This window comes from Spinacia oleracea, chromosome 4 (assembly GCF_020520425.1).
Source record: "Spinacia oleracea cultivar Varoflay chromosome 4, BTI_SOV_V1, whole genome shotgun sequence".
In the NCBI taxonomy this organism is placed as follows: Eukaryota; Viridiplantae; Streptophyta; class Magnoliopsida; order Caryophyllales; family Amaranthaceae; genus Spinacia; species Spinacia oleracea.
In genome coordinates, this window is record NC_079490.1 from 24,639,697 (window position 1) to 24,662,410 (window position 22,714).

Consider the following 22,714-nt stretch of genomic DNA (forward strand, 5'->3'; position numbering starts at 1 on the left):
AGTTGTTTTAAATTACAAATGTATAATGATCCTTATAAAAAAAATGTACTTTGTATAGCTTTAGACGAACATAAGTAATTAAACTCATTACTAATTCATGGCAAAACACCCAAAAAACAAAACATTACAAAATTGAACTCATATTTCTTACAAAATAAATCATAAAATAAAGAAGTGTATAGGAGTACAAGTGTACAACCCATATACAAATCACAAAAATTATAAAATGAAGATATAGGAGTATAAGTGTTAAGTGTACAACCCATACACCCACAAAATAAAAATAAAAAACAATTAAAAAACAAATCACAAAATAAAGAAAAATCCTTCAATTACTCTGTATACCATTTCCACCGCCCAACTGCTCATCAATTGCTCCGTAACCTTCTCCAAACTTCTTACCCCGTACATCATTTCCACCACCCCAAAAAAATCCACCTTCTTCCATTTTTTTCAATCTCCTCAAAAACCCACCATCAAAATACCCAACATTTTTCATATGATCCTCAAACTTACTCTGATCATCTTCATCTCACGATCTCCTCTTAAACTCCTTTATTTTCAACTTTATTTCCAAAAGTATTAATGAATACAAATCAGATTCCATACAAGTATTTTTCATGGTATTTATATTGAACTCAACATGCAGCAGAAATTGAAGGTAGGAGAAACAATTTAGTTTGAAGGTAGGAGAAAAAATTTAGTTTAAATTTACAAAATTTCACATTTACATTCGTGATACTTCTAGAAAAAAAAATATTAAATTCAAACATGTACTCCGTATATCACTTGTTCGGGCCCCCCTGTGGAACCCATCTTTTTACGCAAATTACCAAAATACCCTTCTAGGGGAAATTACTACAAATACCCTCGAACACAAACCTCTTGATGGGCTCAGATCAGAACTTAGGGGCCCATATCTCAGCCTCCTACAGGCCCAAGATTTCACACCCCTACACTTGCCCATATTTACTAATAATGCCATCATGCATTACTATAAATATGTCTCACCTAATCATTATTCAGGTATGTAATAATTCCCAAACTCATTCTCTGACTACTTTCTCTCTCGAACAAGGACTGACTTGAGCGTCGGAGAGGGTTTTCTCGGGAACCCCCCCGAGCCAGTTTACGTTTGCTCCCTTTTGTAGGAAAACGACAGCCGATTGGAGGAAAATAACAGCCAGGTTGACGAGGCTTCCCCTATTTTCATACTTAGTAATTTCTTCGCAGAAACAGTTGGCGCCGTCTGTGGGGAAGTCAACTACAAGCCATGGTTAACACTCGACGAACCAGGCAACACTCCTCCTCTCATCGATCAGAGTTCCATCCCAATTACGTTTTGATGCCTACTCCGCGGAACGGGGATGATCACGATGGTGATCAAGACCATGAGAACCAACAGCCCCATGTCAAAGGTCACCCTGAGAACTTGGTCACCAGAAAGGATCTGGAGCATTTGGTTGCTCAAGTCAATGAGGCTATCCACAGCCTCCAAGGAATGGGAGAGGGACCTTCAAGGAAACAGCCAAACCACCCTACCAGCTCAAGGGTGAGCACATCATCTCATACCATCCACAGGGCACGACCTCGAAGTGTGATGAACATGCACTAGTAGAAAAAACCTCATTCGCAACTCCTCATTCGCAGCTTTCACTAATTGAACTCAGTGCAATATCCTATGGTCAACGCGGGTCAATGAATAAATGAGGTATTCGCAACTTTTTTTTATCATCAAACGCTGCGACTTTTTGTTATTAAAATTAAAAGTAATTATCTAAGTGCAGTTTACGGGGGATTTGCTACGAATAATGCTTCAGATCTAAACCTTATTCCCTCAATCTCCCGCATCCCTTACTGCCCCTCTTTCTCTCTCCTCTCTGAGCTTAGATCTAACTCTCATACTCTCCTGCATCGTCTAGAATCAAATTTCATTCGTCTACTTTGTTTGATGATTTTTGTTTTTCAATTTTACTCTACTCGATTTTTTTGATTTTACACAAAAATCTCAGACGAAGGAGAACGAAAACTACGGAGAAGAAGAACTTGCCGCTCTCTACCATGTCGAGTTTCCAAATGCCGATGCTTCCGATGCGGTTGCTATCAAGGATCCTAAATCTCAGGTTTGTTTCTCTTTCTCTCTCCTACACCTTATCCCTTTTCATATCGTTTTTCCTCTAATTTATTATTTTTGTTTTGAATAAAATTGAAATAAATTCTTGTTAATTACCCGGAAGAGGATGGATGAACTTGTAGATGAAGCTGGTGTGCTTCGTTAAATCCAGGGGAAATTCAACCACGAGATGGGGATGCCTAAAGGTGTGTAATTTTGAGAATATTTTATTTCCAATTAATTGTTGTTTCGTTGATTGGCTGATTGATTAGTTGATTTATTCAGCATGTTGATTATTTCAGAGGTTTTTTCAATTATAATTATGGAATTTGCTGATGGTTTTCCTATTAGATCTAGCTAATTAGATTAACTATATTTGGGATTGTAGGTTGTAATTGACTGATATTGTTGTACTATTTGTGGTATCTCGAGGGTTTCAAATCCAAAGTTCTTTGGTGAATCTCGCATTATATCTTTGTTCCTAGTTGATGCTTGATTTTGGTGAATCTTGAATTTCAGTTATTTTGATGTCTCATAACTTGTTGGTAGATACTTCAAGGGGCCAGAACTTCTTGTTGATTTACAAGACTATGACTATTCCTTGGACATGTGGAGCCTTGGTTGTATGTTTGCTGGAATGGTGAGTAGTAGTACTCATATTTCATTTCTAAACTGTATCTTAGACCAGAATTACTCAGTACGACTCCATTTTTTATAGATATTCCAGAAAGAGCCATTCTTTTATGGTCATGACAATCATGACCAACTTGTAAAAATTGCAAAGGTATGCTTCTTTGCCACACAAATGAATTTTATGGTTCATAATTCTTTTTCATGAAGCTAGTTCTGTTTCTTTTAGCATTACTGTATCTTTGAAATTTCACTCGTTGTGGGAATTGGTTCAGCAAGGAAAGGCAGGAAACTGCATTGAAGTGTTGCGAAAGTAGTGATAGGAGATATTTTTACTGGATAAAATGCAGTAGCCACTTACCATAAAGTCTTTCCTATTGTGAGCTTGTATTATGTTACTTTGTAAACCAAGATTCCATTTTCCACGTATACTTCCCCCCTCCCCTGTTTCTAAGTTTGTTCTGTATGTGACAAAGGTTGACATGTTATGACCATTCTACCGAAACTGAACTTGAAAATAGATGGTTTGGGTTAAGGTTTTGAATACGTTTCAACGGGTTGACATCAATGAAATATTCAATCAATGGTTAGATTCATGTTGGAACTTATTGGCTGAAGTCTGAATACCTATTGTTTGTGTGTGCGTGTGCAGATGTTTGTATGCATGTGTGTGATAGTAAACTAATCGGTGAATAATATTAGGCAGCTTCAATTCAGCATTATTACACCAGTGATTTCAAAAAATTTCCTTTCTATTAGCAAAACTGGCAGAGGGGTTGAGGGACATCTAAAATAGTTTTTTACTTTGATGAAAGCTAAGTTAAAGTAGGGAATATGACCATGGAATTTGCTTAGGAGTTCTCAGTAATTCTAACAAGTGAAAGTAATAGGATTTCTAAATTTGAAGCATATTCAGATAGATGATACTGGAGTGGGACATTGCATCCAATACTGTAAGTCATGTAGCTCTTCCAGGTTATCTTGGATGTGAATCTGTGATTCTGAGATTCATGTACGTGTTCATGGGAAAGATAAAAATGCCATTTTTTTTGTTGGGTGTGCTGAATTCTGCTTAAAAATGTGAATTATGTAAATACAGGGGGAACTGCAGGGGGTTTTTCTTCTCCTTTTTTCCCTTTCGATCCGGTTTTGGTCCGCCTATCTGTGTATTTATCCTATCTGTGTATTGCTGCGACAGCAGCAATTATGTTGAAAATGAGGCATTAAATAGCTTATGGTTATGCTTCTATGTAGAAGATTTCCCTTTTCTTGTTACCTCCGTGGATAATTTTGTCTGAGATCTTGTGTTGTGTATTCTTATTACTTTTATAATTAGCCTGCTGTTTTCAGTTTGAAGTTGGATCTCATCTAATCGAGTGTGAACACAAAGGCTGGGATCTAAACAGATTCCAGTCAGCTACTGGATTGTCACTGAGAACTCCTCTAATCAGTGATTAGCTTGCACCTGAGATATATTCTGGTGCAGTCTTTTAGAAAAAGTTTGTATGAGATAAAATCATTTTTAATGGATTCCAAGCCTTTTTCTTTGCTTATGTCTAAAACGAAAACAGTTATTACTGTATTATTGAATTCGTTTCATTAAAGTTCAGTTTCATGTTGTATGGAGAGCATCCTTTTTTCCCTTTGGTTATCCTTTTTTTCATGAATATATGCTACATGATCTTAATAGAAAGAAGCAGTTCTGACTTCTGAGATGCTATAAGTTGCTTAAACTTAGTAATGTATTTATGTATTCAAATGTTGATTTTTCTCCTTGGTGAGTAATGTGTATCTGAGTTCTTTTTACCTCAAAGGGCCAGGTGCTTTTAACGTATCATTATTAATCTTGGACATATGTCTTTGATGATAATGCAGGAATTTTGATACGAATTTTTAATAAGTTTATCATACTGCTATAATAGTGCTTGGGATTCATAGAACTTGCAAAGTCAGGTTCATGCGGTCTTTAACTTAGCTGTGGTTCAGTTAATGAGTGTGTGGATGGTAGTTCACTCATTCTTTTGTTTTCTCATGCTTTTCATTCTTCCTCTTGTTTTTCTAAAGTCATAATATTCCTGAATCATACTGTAAGTGAGTATGTTGATGCATACCTTTGTAGTTCAGTCTAAAATTGACTATGCATAATTTGTGGAATCCCTTAGAACTGCAGTGCATCAAGGAGGCGTGCAGAATGCAGGGCAACAAGATTTTTGGGTTGCTGCAGGGCCTGCATCTGCTGCTATGAATACATGGATCTCTCAAGGAGAATATGGAAGGACTTTCTCTCAAAATGATGCTGGACCAAGAGAACAGGAGGATGACTCTATTGAGGCAAGATGAATAGAATCTCTCCTTGTCTATTTTCTTTACTTGTGGCTTATGGTGAACGCATTTTCAATCTTTTGATTCTGGATGCAGGAACAGTCTCCAACGATCTGGGATTAGGAGCTTTATGGGGAACACGAATGATGGAGATTGGGAAAAAGCACGATTCTGGCGGTCTTCTTTGGAAGCGAATCAAGCTAACTTCTACTCGCAAGGCTAATGCCAAGAAGAGCCTTCGTCGTAGTTGGAAGGTAATTCTTTAATGGAGTTTCTATCTCTGTTAATTTTATCATGTAAATTGATTGATTGAATGATTGATTGAATGATTTGATTGTTTTACTTCTCGTCATTGATACATAAAAAAAAAATCCCCTATTCTGTCTTAGGGTTTATCAGCCACAAAACCCTTATTTCTGATTGCTCATTTTCAATTTAACTAATTGCGGAACTTACATTGTCAAGTAATAATGAATTTAGTTTATCTGTTGTTAGAAATTGTTTCATCTGAAATAGTTGCTTCGGTAGCGCAAGTTTGAATGTCTTATATAACTAACGAAAAGGATTGTCCTATATAGTTAGTCATACACCTCTCCTGACTGATATGTGAAGCCTCCAATCATGGTGTAAAATGTTTTCTGTGGATGTCTTCTGTGTTTTTTAATGAATCATATTCTGGGTGTCGCTGTTGTAGCGCCGGTAGCAAGCTGGGTTCTTGAATATGTAGAAAATTTGGGAAATTTATACTCCGTACCTGGTTAGCATGTGCTAGTGAAAAATCTGTAGACCTTTAAGATCTGTAATTGGTTCTTCTCATATTAACAACCATTTTTTTTACCACTTCTTTTATTATAGTTAAAGATTACACCATTATTCTTATTTTAGTATATAGTACATATACTCTGAAGTTAGTATCACTTATTCAAATATTAAGATACTTTAATTTGAGCAATTTATACAATACTTTCTAAAGATGAATCATTTGTTGAGTTGTTTTTCTACCATACAATACATGGAAAACCTTCTTCACATTTCCTTTTCCGTTTCTTGATGTACTCCGTATTAGGCAAGACATATTAAACTTTTGTAATATGCACTAGGAACAATCTTTCATGCATAGTTGCCAGTTGTTGTGAAAATCATAGCTAAGACTTTATGTGAGATATAATGACCGTTTTATCGTGCAATTTTAATTTCCCAAAGATAGTGTTGCACACGTACATTTATATCAAAATATGAAAAGAAATGCAAATACAATTTACATGTGTGATCGATCGATCTAATAATACATGTACAGATATGTTTACAGTTGCTTACTAGTTGCTTACTACCTGGGTAATTCAAACAAATTTACTGCTAATTACGGACAATATGTGTTAATCATATTGCATTTCTGCTCCTCGTATTGGAAATATGGCGTATTCTATGGTGTTTTCCCATTGCTTTAAGGTATAAGTTGTCTCACTTTTCACAATTGTTGGACCCTTCTTTTGGTTTTGTTGTTAAATTGTGACTTTTAATTCAATTGTTAGTTTCTAGGAAGTTTTGAACATTGCATGTTGAATTTGGTTCATTGAACCAAGCTATTGTATTTCTATGGAAATTCTGCTTGTAATTAGCCAATTTTGGATAGTGGAACCAATTTGATTACCCAAAGACAATGACTTTTTTGAAGAGCTTGAGTTTGGATAGAAAGGGAATCTTTCTAACATGTTAAATATGTAGGTATACCTTTATCAAACTTATTATTAGAGGTCCTGCTTTGTGTAGACACCTACTTTTGTCCCCGTTCCCGCAAGGGAAAGGTTTGATGATGAAAGCATAAAAACTCCACTTGACAACGCATCTCCTATAAAATAAACAAATCTCGATTCCCCATTTCATTTCACCCGAAACCGGCTATTTATGGAAACCTGCTAAAAATAGTAACTGCCATAAAAGGTAGCTTCTAAAAGTGGCAAATCATAAAGATAGAAACTTGTCAGAATTAGGTGTCGCATTCCAACATAAATCCTAAATGAGATAGAAAACTGCGAGAATCCTATTCCTAATATGATTCGGAAATAAGAGTTACGTATTAATTGAAATCCTAACGAGCCTAGAGTTCGTAACGGGCCCAGACGCATTCCATCACAAAATTGATACGCGCTAAAAGACTCGAATTAATCTCAAACTCTACGGATTTCAGGAATCCGAATCTGACAAAGAATTCGGCCCAGACATCACTTTCAACGCCCAGAGCTGGGCGCCGAAATCTTTGACGCCCAGCCCTGGGCGCTGAAATTACATGGATCTCTATTTTCAACGCCCAGCCCTGGGCGCCGAAATCTTTGAAGCCTAGAGCTGGGCGCCGAAATTACCTGGGACGTGATTTTTCCTAATTCTTTATGGATTAGAACTCTGCAATTCTATCTTTCCACGAACTCTTCCCTATAAATAGGCCCCTAGTTTCGACGTGAAAGAACACACAACAACACATAATATATTCTGAGTATTGACTCTAAACCCCTTAGCCTGAGCCTCTCGCTGCGAAACTGTTCACGCGTTCTGTCGCAATCGATCCATAAATCGAACAGAACGTATCCTGTCCCATAATTGAGATTCGTTAAATAAAAAGGAGAAATTGCAAAGTCAAAGTGGTTAGTTTTCTGAGAACCGTGACGCACCTCTCAAGGGTGCGTCGTGATGTGTCCCTTTTCGATGATTTAACTGCTTTCCTCGCCCTTTTTATGAACTGTTAAACTAACCTAATTTGATTGTTCTATCACGCCTAACAAATATAATATTTTTGGGAAATCGGATTATCATGCTAGGTCCCTTAATGTTATTTAAAATCAGATAATCACGATCGAATTAGTATTATATGTTGCATATTGCTAAAATCAATTCAGATTAGTTTAATAGTTAACGCATGTCCCTTCAATTATTTATGCTGAGCTAGTAAGGATATCCTGCCTCTGGAGTTATCGACGAGCGAATTACTCCTCTCGGTAGTTACAGTCCCCCGAACCCTCAATCTCTACCTTGCGGGTGTATATTGAGAGATCCCCACACCAGGGATCACAAGGGAACCTACGGCCGTCGTGGTCAAACATAATTGCACTCCCTTTATGTCACGATAACCGGGTTTTGTCAGTTTTTCTCATTGTCGTTAAAAACTGAATGGCGACTCCTATATTACTAGTCAATTGGGTGTATACTCACAGGAAATCCAATTACACTTGATTGAATAAAAATAATCGTCACACCCACGAGGGACAAGGTCACGCATCAGCCTCGCGCTTTTTCGACCCCCTCACAGTGGCAACTCCACTGGGGATAGTGAAGGAAATACTCGTGCTTGTAGGTAATCAAAATAGCCGAAGGGTGAAACGATCCTACCCCACGTTTATTTCCCCATCAAGTTGGGACGACCTGAAAATCAACATATTAATGGGAACGGGCAGAACATCATAACGAATCTCGGCTCCCTCGGGAGTTGGGACTAAGGATACCTTTTTTCGCCAATAGGGGGGTGCATACGCCGCGCATGTTTCCCCCTCGGTACTTGTGCAGGTAGTACACCTATCCCGAACCCAATCGCTCGCCCATTAGGTCCCTCTCGTCTGCCTGCCCCCTTGGCTTGCACTTGCGAGTTGGCCTCTTGAGCGAAATTCGTCTGTTGAAGACACTACCTCGACCGGGGCATGTGTTGGATCTACGATAGAAGCGGTACCAAGCCAGGCGCAAATAAACTACCCATAGAAGCCTATCATAAACTACGTGGCATATTTAATTTTCAAATCCATGTTTGTAATGTAGTTATGTGTAGCGAAATATGTGATTGTGTGTGACAAACTATCCTAGAAAACCAATGACCTTAAAAATTGCCCAAACATTCATAGACTAATTTGCCAAAGAGTTATACCGAAACACGTGTTCCGCAAACCCGAATGATCGCCACAAAATAAGCGACGCTCGGGATGGCCGTAACGAATCCCACAAACGCTGCACAACGCGTAAAGGACGTTATAAGGCAAGCACGCAAAATTAAAGTCGCAAAAACAAAAGTAGACGAAAACTGAAAACGAGTACCAGTCAGGGACGCATTTTCAGCGCCCCTGGCTGGGCGCCAAAATTTCTCACGCCCACTTCTGGGCGCCGAAGTTGCTGCTTGGCCTTTTGGTCAGGCACAACAGCCTCGGTGCCCGCGCATAAAAAAAATATATACGTAGCAAAAAAAAAGGACTTTTCGAAAAAATTGCTACGAGGGCGTAAGAAAAGCACTCGATTCCAAAAGCGACTCGTAAAAAATTAATAACTCTTTGCGTCGTTGTTAGGCCTCCTACGACGACAATGCTCGGCACTAAAAACCGAACATGCTAATAATTATGAATGTCACATGGGCAAAGTATTCAAAAAATAATGTTCGAATAAAGTCTTCAAGAAAAAATAAACGTTCAAATAAATCCGAGTCTAGACTAGGCTATGCCAAAATACAATCCAAATCCTAAGTCTTAGTGGTCTTATCCATAGAATCGGTCCTAATGCTTGGTTACGTTGTGCAACTTAAAAGGTTAAACCATGTTGAGTCTCCCTTCCTAACATTTAAATCAATAAGCACCCATATGTAATTGTCATCCCTTGCTAAGAGTCTACGGCCTCAATACTCTCTCTCACCAATAAAAAGAACATATTATTTAATTCAAGTATTTGCAAAATGGAAACAGTCACATTCTGGAAATCATTCCCCTATGGTCGCACAACCCCCAAAGTGAACCTAAGGTGTCAATACCATTAGCAAAAAATTAATGGCCTCAAGGCTTATAATCACATTGGGTCACGACTATCATAGTCCTCTCGAGCCACTCGCTCCTTGAAATACTACTAAGTACGGACTAAAAGATTTTCCACGAATGCAACATGACCAACCATTAAAATACCCAAATCGGCATACCATAAGGCTACCATTGGGGTAAAGCAATACACACTAAGAGAGAAGCCGCACTATGATTCTAGTCTTACAAAAATAAAAATTCGATCTCCCCAATTAACTACCTTGCCAACATTAAGCAAAATGGCGCATGACAAACGAACACCCAAGGGTTAAAATCTAAAGTGTCAACCAACGAAAGTTATGGTCCAATTAGCCTAAGTCTGAGAGTCGCTTGGTCAAGTATTATAGGCTTACGCCACGTCATTATTTTGAGTCTAGGCCACCTCCTTGTATTCATACACGGGTTATAATCAGAAAGATTAATGAAAGTTTGAGTCTAAATCACAACTTTCAATTAAATCCCGTAAAACCGGAATCTGAAAAAAATAATATTATTTTCGATGTAATTCTTTCGTTAAATTTCAATAAGGTAAAAACAACATTTTAAATCTACGCCATTTGCACATTTTAAGAAACGACTAAATACGCTTGCAAAGTAAGACAAAATTAAAGGTCCACTATAGGCCTACCAAACGAGGCTCATTCAGTCTCGCCTCGTGACTCAAAGACCATAACCATCTACCTTTTAGCCCAAATAAAAAGATTTGAAGAACTTATGTTGAGGAGAAATCCCAAGCAAAAAGGAAAAAATAGAAAGAAAAAAGGGAGAGCGAAGAGAGCGAGCCATGAAATACTTAGCCCATACCTCCCAAAGTGCGAAATCTACCCAAGTAAACGAAGGAAAAGAATTGAGTCAACCAATCCAAATCATAAAATTCTACGATGTCTACCCTTTCCAATCCTTATGCTCTTAGACGCCTTCACTCTGGGGTCCCTGTGCAGCTCATTTAACCCATCCATGTTCTCATTGCCATAACCCAAGAAACCATTACCTCGACCCTTGTTCTTGAACTTGTTGACTGCAAAACACGCGCGGCCATTGACACGTGTGTCATACCCATTATTTCCAAAACCGTCTCTTACATCACCATTAGCATAATGACCATATAACTTGTGTGGATACATCCTGTTGATATACCCTTGAGCCGTCCCCATGCTACTCATTGACCTTGGTTGATTTAAACTCATGACACTAGCACGAAGTTGCAAATTGTGAGCCCTAGCAGATATAATCCTCATGCTTGACCAACACCTATACAAATTCTCCTATCTCATTCAACCCATCTTTCAAGCCGTCTTGAGTCACAAACAAAAAAAAGGAAACAAATAAAAAGTGCAAAAAAAATAATAAAATGTGAATAATAAAAAAGAAACTTTGCAAAAGCGCCTCTAAAGTTAGTCTAAAAAGAAAAATAAAGAAGCATTTAGCGCACCAAAAAAATATCCGCCCAGAAACCATTTTCAGCGCCCAGAGCTGGGCGCCGAAATCTTTAGCGCCCAAGCCTGGGCGCCGAATCTCTCTGCTTGCTGAAAATTTTGTCCAGAAGTGCTCGTCATTTTATCCGCACATGCACGGAGAAATAACGAACACTTGGAGGGGTACAGCACGTATTCAGATATACGTACCACCAAAAAATACATGTACTCAAAAAATATATAAAACAAATTTTTGGCTTACGGTAAAGCAGTAGATTAAAATAATAATAAACTTCACTTATTCTACCGTTTCAAATAATATGTTTCCACCTCAGAACATACCTATCGAATTCGGCATTCTAAGAAACCATTCTCTAGGATAAGAACTACGCAAGACCTGATTCCAAATTAAATTTATTTAAGGCGGATACGTAGGCAATCCATGATTCGGTCCAACCAATTTGCAACCAATATTAAAGCCTATAGAAATAACAAGAATAAGAAATAGAGTCCCTTATTGAAATTTAATTACTTGCAACCCAAGTCGAAAGAAAGATTTAAGTCAAAAGAAGAATCCAAGTCATCAAGATGCCAAAATTAATGAGCACACATCGAAAAATAATAAGGGTACGTACCCTTGCCAGAAGGAGCACTCACACTCCTAGGCACTTAGCCAAGACTCAAAAGACCACTTTGCCTCAATTGAATGGGGGCTAGCGCAAGCGTCTATGACCTCTAAAGTACTCGACTTGACCCTCCCTAAAGCGAACTAACTCACTTAAAGACTTTCTTTCACCACTAGACATAGTCGTTCGCTTAAAGACCTTCTTTCACCACTAAGACACAGTCATAATCGCCAACAAGTAATAAGGGCAGTAAGCTTGCAATAAAGAGGATTGTTCTACGGTGTCGCCCCATCGTTCCTTCGAGCTCAGGGCACCCGTTCATGGTAACTCAAATGCTCGCGAATCCCCTTTGAAAAACAAAACAGACATTGTCAATAGGACTTGGCACTTAACCAAGGCTCACCCTACTCAGACATATGACACGGGCATCTAAAATCGAAATCTAAAAACATCCTTAATGGGAAGACATAATAGCAATTGGGGGCTAAAAATTGAAATGAAAGAGCTAGGGAAAGAACTAAATATACCTTGACCTTTTGTACAGACATACACCAAGTAAATCTAAGTCAATTTGACAACGGTTTATATTCCCGCAATTCTAGAAAAGATGGCCCTAAAAGCCTAAAGCATATGCCAAACGGGCACAAGTATATCTTGACGCCTGCACCCTGGCTTCCAACAAATCCTTAGACAGCATTCCGAAAATCGTAACAGTATTTTCATTCATGTAATCCTGTACAAACCCTTCTATGAGTCAACTTACTTAGGACACCTCAGACTGTACACAGTAGGACTCGGATTTTAAAAAAATTTCAAATGATTTTTAAAGACTTCTTCGAACATAATAAAATGTCGTTGGTTTAAAGCCAAGTATGTGTTTATCTCGATATTGCAAGTGAGTCAAAAAGATTTCTAAATATGGTTATGGGTAAAGAAAGGCACCTAACTTTTGGTCAAGGCACACTTCCACATGTTACTACCTTGACCATGGCGATGTCGCATAATACGACATTTACAAGAAAAGTAGCAGGTCACTACTCGAACGTACCTCGCACTAAACGAGTCTGGTTCAAACTATTCATGATCCATGTCACCATGAATGCATAAAGACGTATGCAAGGCATTATAGCCCCAAGTCAATCCCGTAGCTACAGTTGGAGGCTTGAGAAAAAACACTCTAAAAATGCTCGAAATGACAATTTCATCGCAAATTCTCGACGCTAATGCTATACGTCATAGGGGCACAATCCTAAGCTTTAATCGTGTAAAACGAACCTTAGAATGGCTACAACCCCTCCCAAATTCTAAGCACTACTTAGAATATATAAAGTCACCCCACTAACAAGGGTAACTGAAAATCGCGAGTCACCAAAACTCCGATCAAACCACTGCACATAACGCTCGCCCTATAAAGCGCTCGTTACACAGTCTACATCGTTCCAAAAAAAAAGCGAAAGAAAAAATACTGTTAAAGTTCTGCCCAGAAATCATTTTCAACGCCCAGAGCTGGGCGCCGATATCTTTAACGCCCCAGCCTGGGCGCTGAATCTTTCTACTAGCCATGTTTTGCCCAGATATAAAAATAAGAAAGAAACACCTATGGATCCTCGCATCGAACGAAGTAATAAGCCGTGCAAACCCACGCAGAAGATGCTACACTTGTTCGAACACCTGAACGAGGCATGATGAAGTACTCCAATGCAAAAAATAATAATGATATCCCAACACCTGGAGGAATGTTCTAAGACACGCTGTTAGGCCACACAAGCCTACGTCGCACCATAAGTTCAACCATCCACGGTACAAGTCTAAGAAAAAAGAGTAAGGCATGTTGCACTAAAGAGCATGTGTAAAAGAGGCAAAGACTACTTATCGCCCAAATTCAAAATGCAAGCCACACGACTTCTACATTAAGGATTAAAGGTAGCAAAACATTACCTACCACGGAAGGGATGGCTCGCACCTACACGAGCGGAACCCCAGGGCACCTTTTTTCAAAAGAACCTACAAAAAATCGTACGCCAAAAGGAAGCATCCCAATGTGCATACTTGGGGGCTCCAAGCTACGAAACGACCATAGCAAAATAAAAAATCTCGAAGGAAATGTTTGAACGATCGAAAAGGCACGATGCTTGAGCCCACTTCATGAATGGGCCTGACCCCTATCAAGCTTCTAAGCAAACTATTCAAAATCAGTCATTGCTCAAAAAAAAAAAAATTGATTCAAGGAAACTGATTAATGGACCGCACACAACGGCCATTCTATGAACGCTCGTTCGCACATACATATCATCATTCACGAACACGTTCAAAAAATATAAAGAGCGATCAAAGTCTTACACCTCAAGGTATGTTCCTCGGGCCATATAGACTCGCCCGACTATCGCAATAACTGTACGCCTTAAGAGCAATAGTTCCTTAAAATAATCGCCCCAAAGCAACAAGCACCGTAGTCCACCAATCGGCTACGGCTTCTCGAGAAAATCATCACGTTCTAAAATAAAGGAAAAACAAAAGAAAAGAGAATACATAGAACTTCCAAGTGAAATAAACGAATGAACAAGAGGCCAACTGTGTCATCAAAAGACCAGCCCAAATAACACTTTCAACGCCCCACCTGGGCGTGAATTATTTCAACGCCCAGGCCTGGGCGCCGAAAATGAACCCAGACTCAAAAGGCCCTAACTTCTATTGGGCCTTGCCATATTCATTCGGCTTGAAAATTGCCAATTTCTTCACTGAAAGTCGCACTCCACGACTTCACTAAAATAGCACACTACTATAGGAGGTCGCTCGCACATACGAGCGTGACCCCAAACATGATTACAAGACGCAAAAAACAACCGACGAGCCCCAACGCTTGGGGGCTCGCAAAAGTGGACTCCAACAAGGAGCGCGTAATCAAAATCACATTCCCAGACTGCGCCATGCACCATGTCATGTTTGGATATCTCAAAAAATATATTGTTAAACAAAAATATACACAGTGTGGACCCACTTATAGGACACATCTAAAAATATTACGACCCACCAACAGGTTGTAATCACAAAAGCCCTTCTACATAGACAAAATAAGAAATTCAAAATGGGCTCGCCCACCCTCAGCGGGCGGGGTCTGCGTCTCTAAGCCGCGCAGGTCCTCAGTTTTCGAAAAATAAAGTCTTCAAAATTAAAATAGGCTCGCCATCTTCAGCCGGCGGGGTCTACGGCGCAAACCACGTAGGTCCTTATTTTCAAAAAAAAAAACAAAATAAAATTTCAAAACAGATTCGTCCACTTCTATCGGACGGGGCGTCCACCCTCAGCGGACAGGTTCACCATCTTCAGCCGGCGGGGTCTACGTCACAAACCGTGTAGGTCCTTATTTTCAAAAACATCAAAACAGATTCGTCCACTTCTATCGGACGGGGGGTCCACCCTCAGCGGACAGGCTCGCCCACCTTCAGCGGGCGGGGTCTGCGTCACTAACAGCGCAGGTCCTTAGTCGCTGCAGCGATAACTTTTATCGGTTTTCCCTTTTTCCGAAAATCAAAGGATCGGTTTTCCCTTTTTCCGAAAATCAAAGGATCGGTTTTCCCTTTTTCCGAAAATCAAAGGATCGGTTTTCCCTTTTTCCGAAAATCAAAGGATCGGTTTTCCCTTTTTCCGAAAATTAAAGGATTGGTTTTCCCTTTTTCCAAAAATTAAAGGATTGGTTTTTCGTTTTTCCAAAAAAGAGCGATGTGTTGGATTTTCCTTCGTTTTACGTCCTATAAAAACAAGGGGGTTTTCTCGTTTAGCTAGCCCTGAAAATGAGAATCTTTAAAAACGTTTTACCTCGTGATTGGGCTTGGCCAGGCCCAATTACACTTTACAGCTTTAATTTCGAAAACATCTGTAGTTACTCCCAATGACAAAGTGAGGGAGTTTCTATGCATCTTTAGATCCTTCCAATGACAAAGTGAGGAAGTTTCTATTCTATCAGTTGACCAATCCCAATGACACGTGAGGGATATGTCGACACTTCAAGTGATGACCCTTAAGTCAAATGTTATCACTCGGGGGCTCGTGAAACCCTCGCAAAACAGGTCACATACACCATGGCTTGTGTGACGCACTCCGTCTAATACTTTGACCATCGTCTTACTCCAAGACTCAGTCAAAGTGGGGGCTAACTGTAGACACCTACTTTTGTCCCCGTTCCCGCAAGGGAAAGGTTCGATGATGAAAGCATAAAAACTCCACTTGACAACGCATCTCCTATAAAATAAACGAATCTCGATTCCCCATTTCATTTCACCCGAAACCGGCTATTTATGAAAACCTGCTAAAAATAGTAACTGCCATAAAAGGTAGCTTCTAAAAGTGGCAAATAATAAAGATAGAAACCTGTCAGAATTAGGTGTTGCATTCCAACATAAATCCTAAATGAGATAGAAAACTGCGAGAATCCTATTCCTAATATGATTCGGAAATAAGAGTTACGTATTAATTGAAATCCTAACGAGCCTAGAGTTCGTAACGGGCCCAGACGCATTCCGTCACAAAATTGATACGCGCTAAAAGACTCGAATTGATCTCAAACTCTACGGATTTCAAGAATCCGAATCTGACAAAGAATTCGGCCCAGACATCACTTTCAACGCCCAGAGCTGGGCGCCGAAATCTTTGACGCCCAGCCCTGGGCGCTGAAATTACATGGATCTCTATTTTCAACGCCCAGCCCTGGGCGCCGAAATCTTTGACGCCCAGAGCTGGGCGCCGAAATTACCTGGGACGTGATTTTTCCTAATTCTTTATGGATTAGAACTCTGCAATTCTATCTTTCCACGAAATCTTCCCTATAAATAGGCCCCTAGTTTCGACGTGAAAGAACACACAACAACACATAATATATTCTGAGTATTGACTCTAAACCCCTTAGCCTGAGCCTCTCGCTGTGAAACTGTTCACGCGTTCTGTTGCAATCGATCCATAAATCGAACAGAACGTATCTTGTCCCATAATTGAGATTCGTTAAATAAAAAGGAGAAATAGCAAAGTCAAAGTGGTTAGTTTTCTGAGAACCGTGACGCACCTCTCAAGGGTGCGTCGTGATGTGTCCCTTTTCGATGATTTAACTGCTTTCCTCGCCCTTTTTATGAACTGTTAAACTAACCTAATTTGATTGTTCTATCACGCCTAACAAATATAATATTTTTGGGAAATCGGATTATCATGCTAGGTCCCTTAATGTTATTTAAATCAGATAATCACGATCGAATTAGTATTATATGTTGCATATTGCTAAAATCAATTCAGATTAGTTTAATAGTTAACGCATGTCCCTTCAATTATTTATGCTGAGCTAGTAAGGATATCCTGCCTCTGGAGTTATCGACGAGCGAATTACTCCTCTCGGTAGTTACAGTCCCCCGAACCCTCAATCTCTACCTTGCGGGTGTATATTGAGAGATCCCCACACCATGGATCACAAGGGAACCTACGGCCGTCGTGGTCAAACATAATTGCACTCCCTTTATGTCACGATAACCTGGTTTTGTCAGTTTTTCTCATTGTCGTTAAAAATTGAATGGCGACTCCTATATTACTAGTCAATTGGGTGTATACTCACAGGAAATCCAATTACACTTGATTGAATAAAAAGAATCGTCACACCCACGAGGGACAAGGTCACGCATTAGCCTCGCGCTTTTTCGACCCCCTCACACTTTGCACTTTTGTTAACCCATAATTTGGTTCATATAGTATTATATTCAGTCTTTTCAAAATGCTTTCTTAAGATGCAATCTTTGTTTATCTTAGCTTTAAGATATATTGCTTGATTACGATAATTAAGTATTGCGTGAAGTGTAAACCATGTATTGCTATTTGACAAATATGCTTTCGCAATCATCTCCCTGAAGTTGCTCAAAATTATGCATTTGTCTATCATATGCTAGAATGCTAGATTAATCATTAATACAGCTTCCACCAACTACTGATGTTGATTATATAATGAACTACTTTATTTTCTTCTTCATCATAACTTCAGTTTTCAGAGTGACCTATTTAGTAATTTAAGTTTGTAATTAATATACTTTACCAATAAAATATCACAAACACTTCTCCTACTCTCCATACTAAAATGTTACGAATGTTTCAATCTGCCATACGACAGATATGTAGGATCAAAGTAGATTAGTGAACATAATGTTGGTCGAAAAAATTTCCAATGAAAAGGGTATATTAATTTGTAATTTAATTGCTTTGCTACATGTTTAACATGTTAGAATGATATTGCATGATCTTTGACACCAAAAACACTGAGGTATACCTTCCATCGGGAGCGTCAATTACCTGATATTTCATTTAAGGGAGCATACATTATATATATAGACATGGTTGTGTTTTTGGTACAGAACATCATGTAAATGAACACAAGAGGAAGAACTTTTGTGTGTTGATGAAAATTTGACACTGACCTTCTTCAGTGTATCCATCATCCAATGTTCGGTACTCTATCAAAAAAATTGTATCGGTGTAATAATAGACTGCACTTGCATGATTCTGTGTTTGAGTGTGGACCAATATTTTTGACTAATGTGTTTTCTGGTAAACTTGCAGGCTCTGAAGTTACATATAGGAAGATTTTCAATAACCTCTTATGTTGAAAACTCAAGTTTTCGAAGGTATTCGTTTCATTTATTATCACCAGAGATCACCTGGTCCAACTGCCCTCATGTAGAAGCTCCCCAAGGTTGCAAGAATTATATATTACAGGATGAGAGAAATTATCAGCACCGAATCCAGCAATTTTTAGTCATAAAGTTGAGCCTTCTATTTTGAATGTGGCAACCTTTAAATGTTACTTTTAAAAACAAAAGTATATCAAAACTAGTTATTATTGATTTGTTTAACGTATGGCAGCTTTGCTGTAGTTGCAATTTTTTTTAATAATAAATATGCATTATTTGCAGCGCCTGCCTTAGTAGGCAAAGTTGTAAATAATGTTATTTTTTAGCCCTTTAGAAGTAGTATTTGCAGCGCACAGCAGGTAGTAAAGGCTGCAATAAAGTACATTTTGCAGTGCGCTTTGAGCAATGTGAGTTGTAATTATTTAGGTTTTTGCAGCGTTTTTGGTCGCTGCAAAAAAAGAAGGAGTATTTGCAACCATCACAATTGCAGCAACCAAAAACGCTGCAAAAAGCCGCTTTTACGCGCGCTGCAAATGACGTTTTTTCTACTAGTGATGCTAGGTGACAGGGGTGGGGCACAACCTCGCCCTCCCCAACCAAGGGCCAGTCAAGATACACGCCGGGTAATTGAAGAGCGACAGCTGCACAGAGGAGACCTTGATGCTCGAGACCTCTTGCGCAGGAGGCGCCTCGATCAAGCCAGAGAAGCCATCAGGAATGATAGGATCACCCGAGGTCTACCCCCCTCTAGTGCTAAGACTACTGCCTCCGCACGAGACCACCCCACTCCTTCAAGGCAAGTCGAACCGGTCGAAATCAGCTCTAGAAGGACATCTCCCATGAGGCACTCACCTTCTCCTATAAGGAGACGTCACTCACCCCCTAGCCAGGGTAGAGGACATTCCCCCAGGACAAAGGCTTCACCCCCCGATCAACAGCCAAGGGCTCATTCACCTTCTCATCGCCCAAGGCATCGCTCACCCTCAAGAATAGGAAGAAGCCATCCACGCCGTGAGCGAACATACTCGCCTCTCCCAGAGAGTAGAGGTAGGCATGCCTCCCCAAGAGAAAGATGGGGCTCCCCTCCACCAAGAAATGATAGGCACAGGCACACTTCATCATTACAAGAGGCTCTCACTCCCTTCTCTTAAGAGATAATGAACACCCCTCGCCGAGACAAAGTGAAGGTCCCTACCATCGATCCTTTCGATAGAACTACGGATCCAGAAGAGCACATGGCCGCCTATGCGGCTCAAATGAACGTTCAGACTGGATGTGGAACTACTTGGTGTAGGTACTTTCCCACCACCTTGAAGGGTCTTGCACTTATCTGGTTCAACAAGCACGTGCCGAAGGGGAGTATCAAGAGCTACAGTGAGCTTGAAAAGGTGTTCACCAGCCAATTCGCTGCGGGTCGAAGACATCAAAAGACAAGTGTTAACTTGACGGCGGTCAGACAGGGAGAGACGGAGACTCTACGCAACTATATCAAGAGGTTCAATGAAGAAGTCCTCAAGATACACAATCTCAAGGACGAAACCAAGTTCGCAGCCCTCTTGGCGGGGCTTCAGCCAGATGACTTCAAATTCGAGTTGATCAAGTCCGGGGTGTCCAACCTCGATGAAGCAATGGAGAAGGCCCAAATGCACATTCAAGCCATAGATATTTGTAAGATCAATTGCGGTGGTGAGAGTGGAACAAGGCAAAAACAAAAGCCAAGACCACACGCCAGCCACGACAAAACTCAGCCCTCCCTCGAAAAGTTAGCTATGGTTGATGACCATGGTGAGGATCCGAGGTACAACCGCAATAGGCGGGAGATTTACCTTGATCTCAAAGGAAAAGACATCCTCCCTAAGCCACCTGCAATTCGTACGCCCGAAGCAAAGCGAGACAAGTCACTTTGGTGTGAGTTTCACCACGAGTGCGAGCACACCACAAAGAACTGTAGGGAGCTGAAAAAGGCACTGGATCACTTGGCTGACAAGGGCAAGCTGAATAATTACTCTAGGAAGAATCCTCCCCCAAAAACAAAAGCCAAAGAAAAGGAATCCCCTAGTGATGATACGGGAGACTACATTGGAGTGATAGCCGGAGGCTTGGCAATAGGCGGGTCTGTGAGCAAGGCGAAGGGTAGCTTATGGGCACTTGAATATCAAGTCCTAAAAGTGGCATCGGCTTCTCAAACAGCCCCGGTGATGACATTTGGTGGGAACACTAGCCACCCAATTCAAGAGTCATATGACGATCCCCTGGTCATCGAGATGAAAGTCGCTAACTCAACGGTAGGGCGAGTGTTAGTGGATAGTGGATCATACGCCGACATCATTACTCTAAAGTGTCTAGAAGGGCTCAAGTATTCGAAAGATGATCTAAAAACCATCTCCCAACCACTCATTGGGTTCGGAGGTCAAGCCGTCCATCCCCAAGGCACTATCAAGCTACTCGTCAGGCTGGATCCCAAGAACAAAGGAAGGCGATTGCTAGTAGAATTTCTTGTCGTTGATATCTCCTTACCATACAACATCATCTTAGGTTGGCCTCTAATAAAAAAAATAAAAGTCGCAATCTCTGTGTACCAATTTCTCATGCAGTTTGAGTTGGAAGATGGCACCGTAGGAAAAATCTTTGGGGATCAACAAGTGGGAAGGTGATGCTATGTTAATCGCCTCAAGAGAGGGACAAGTACCCCCCAACCACTGGCCAAGAAAGCCAAGCTGGAAGGGACTCGAAACTCCTGAAGGCAAGCCCCTCCCTCGTCCATGGAACGCCGACAACCTTAGAAGGTTTTATGTTCAATCTCCTAAACATTTCTCCCTTTCTCAAAAGTACTTAGCTTTATAGCTCACAACCATAGTTTTCAATGATGAAAGTGGGGGTAAGATACATGTAAGCCCGCCATAGGCTAAATAACATTCCATCATTGTAAACGAATTTTCAATGTTTCAAGGCAATAGTAAAGAGCTCGGCGGATATTACTTAGGAATTTTTTTGTCTTTTTAGAATGTTGAAAAGTAGAAGCCAAACATTGGCCAAGCAAGTTCAACATACATCAAAAGGAAAAGACAAGCCAAGTTCAAACATATGAACTCACTCTTATACTTAGAAAAAATATCTAAGTCATTTTCAAGAATGGTGCATCATCGTTCGCCCGAGCATGGGGCTCATTAGTCCCTTTGGAGAACAGAAGCCCATTCCCATACTTAGCAAAATAATCTGAGTCATTTCCCAGAATGGTGCATCATCGTTCGCCCAAGCATGGGGCTCATTAGTCCCTTTGGAGAACAACAGCTCATTCCCATACTTAGCAAAAATATCTAAGTCATTTTCAAGAATGGCGCATTGTCATTCACCTAAGCATGGGGCTCATTAGTCCCTTTGGAGAACAGAAGCCCATTCCCATACTTAGCAAAATAATCTAATTCATTTTCCAAGATGGTGCTTCATCGTTCGCCCAAGCATGGGGCTCATTAGCTCCTTTGGAGAACAACAACCCATTCCCATACTTAGCAAAATAATCTAAGTCATTTTCCAGAATGGTGCTTCATCGTTCGCCCAAGCATGGGGCTCGTTAGCTCCTTTGGAGAACAACAACCCATTCCCATACTTAGCAAAATATCTAAGTCATTTTCAAGAATGGTGCATCATCGTTCGCCCAAGCATGGGGCCCATTGGTCCCTTTGGAGAATAGAAGCCCATTCCCATGCATACTTAGCAAAATAATCCAAGTCATTTTCCAGAATGGTGCATCATCGTTCGCCCAAGCATGGGGCTCATTAGCTCCTTTGGAGAACAACAGCCCATTTCCATACTTAATTAGCAAAAATATCTAAGTCATTTTCAAGAATGGCGCATCATCGTTCGCCCAAGCATGGGGCTCATTAGTCCCTTTGGAGAACAGAAGCCCATTCCCATACTTAGAAAAATAATCTAAGTCATTTTCCAGAATGGTGCATCATCGTTCGCCCAAGCATTACCGCCACCGTGATAACGGTAAGGCTAGTACCAGAATTACGCAGCGGAATTTAATGTTAACTAACTTTCAAACCAACGTAAATAGTAATTATTGAGGCCTCCTACAAGTTGGAACCATAACGGCCCAAAACCCAAAGTATCAAAAATCCAACAAACCCAA

At 40.2% G+C, this 22,714-nt stretch overlaps 2 protein-coding genes and 1 long non-coding RNA gene across 4 annotated transcripts; all 3 read left to right on the forward strand.

Annotated features, from left to right (window-relative positions):
- The first annotated feature begins 1,808 nt into the window (after positions 1 to 1,808).
- On the forward strand, positions 1,809 to 4,073 carry LOC110789637 (uncharacterized). 2 transcript variants are annotated; one of them, XR_008919493.1, is made up of 5 exons: positions 1,809 to 2,123; positions 2,238 to 2,319; positions 2,663 to 2,753; positions 2,832 to 2,897; positions 3,396 to 4,073. It is a non-coding gene; the product is annotated as an uncharacterized lncRNA (long non-coding RNA). The 2 variants fall into 2 exon arrangements; XR_008919492.1 differs by lacking the exon at positions 1,809 to 2,123 and having other exon boundaries at positions 2,130 to 2,319.
- Positions 4,074 to 19,133: 15,060 nt separating this feature from the next.
- Positions 19,134 to 19,730, forward strand: LOC130471400 (uncharacterized). The gene has a single exon (XM_056841485.1). The coding sequence runs from the start codon at positions 19,134 to 19,136 to the stop codon at positions 19,728 to 19,730; it is 597 nt and encodes a 198-aa protein (XP_056697463.1).
- A 6-nt stretch (positions 19,731 to 19,736) lies between these two features.
- Positions 19,737 to 21,233, forward strand: LOC110789626 (uncharacterized). The gene has a single exon (XM_021994324.2). The coding sequence runs from the start codon at positions 19,737 to 19,739 to the stop codon at positions 21,231 to 21,233; it is 1,497 nt and encodes a 498-aa protein (XP_021850016.2).
- Positions 21,234 to 22,714: the final 1,481 nt, after the last annotated feature.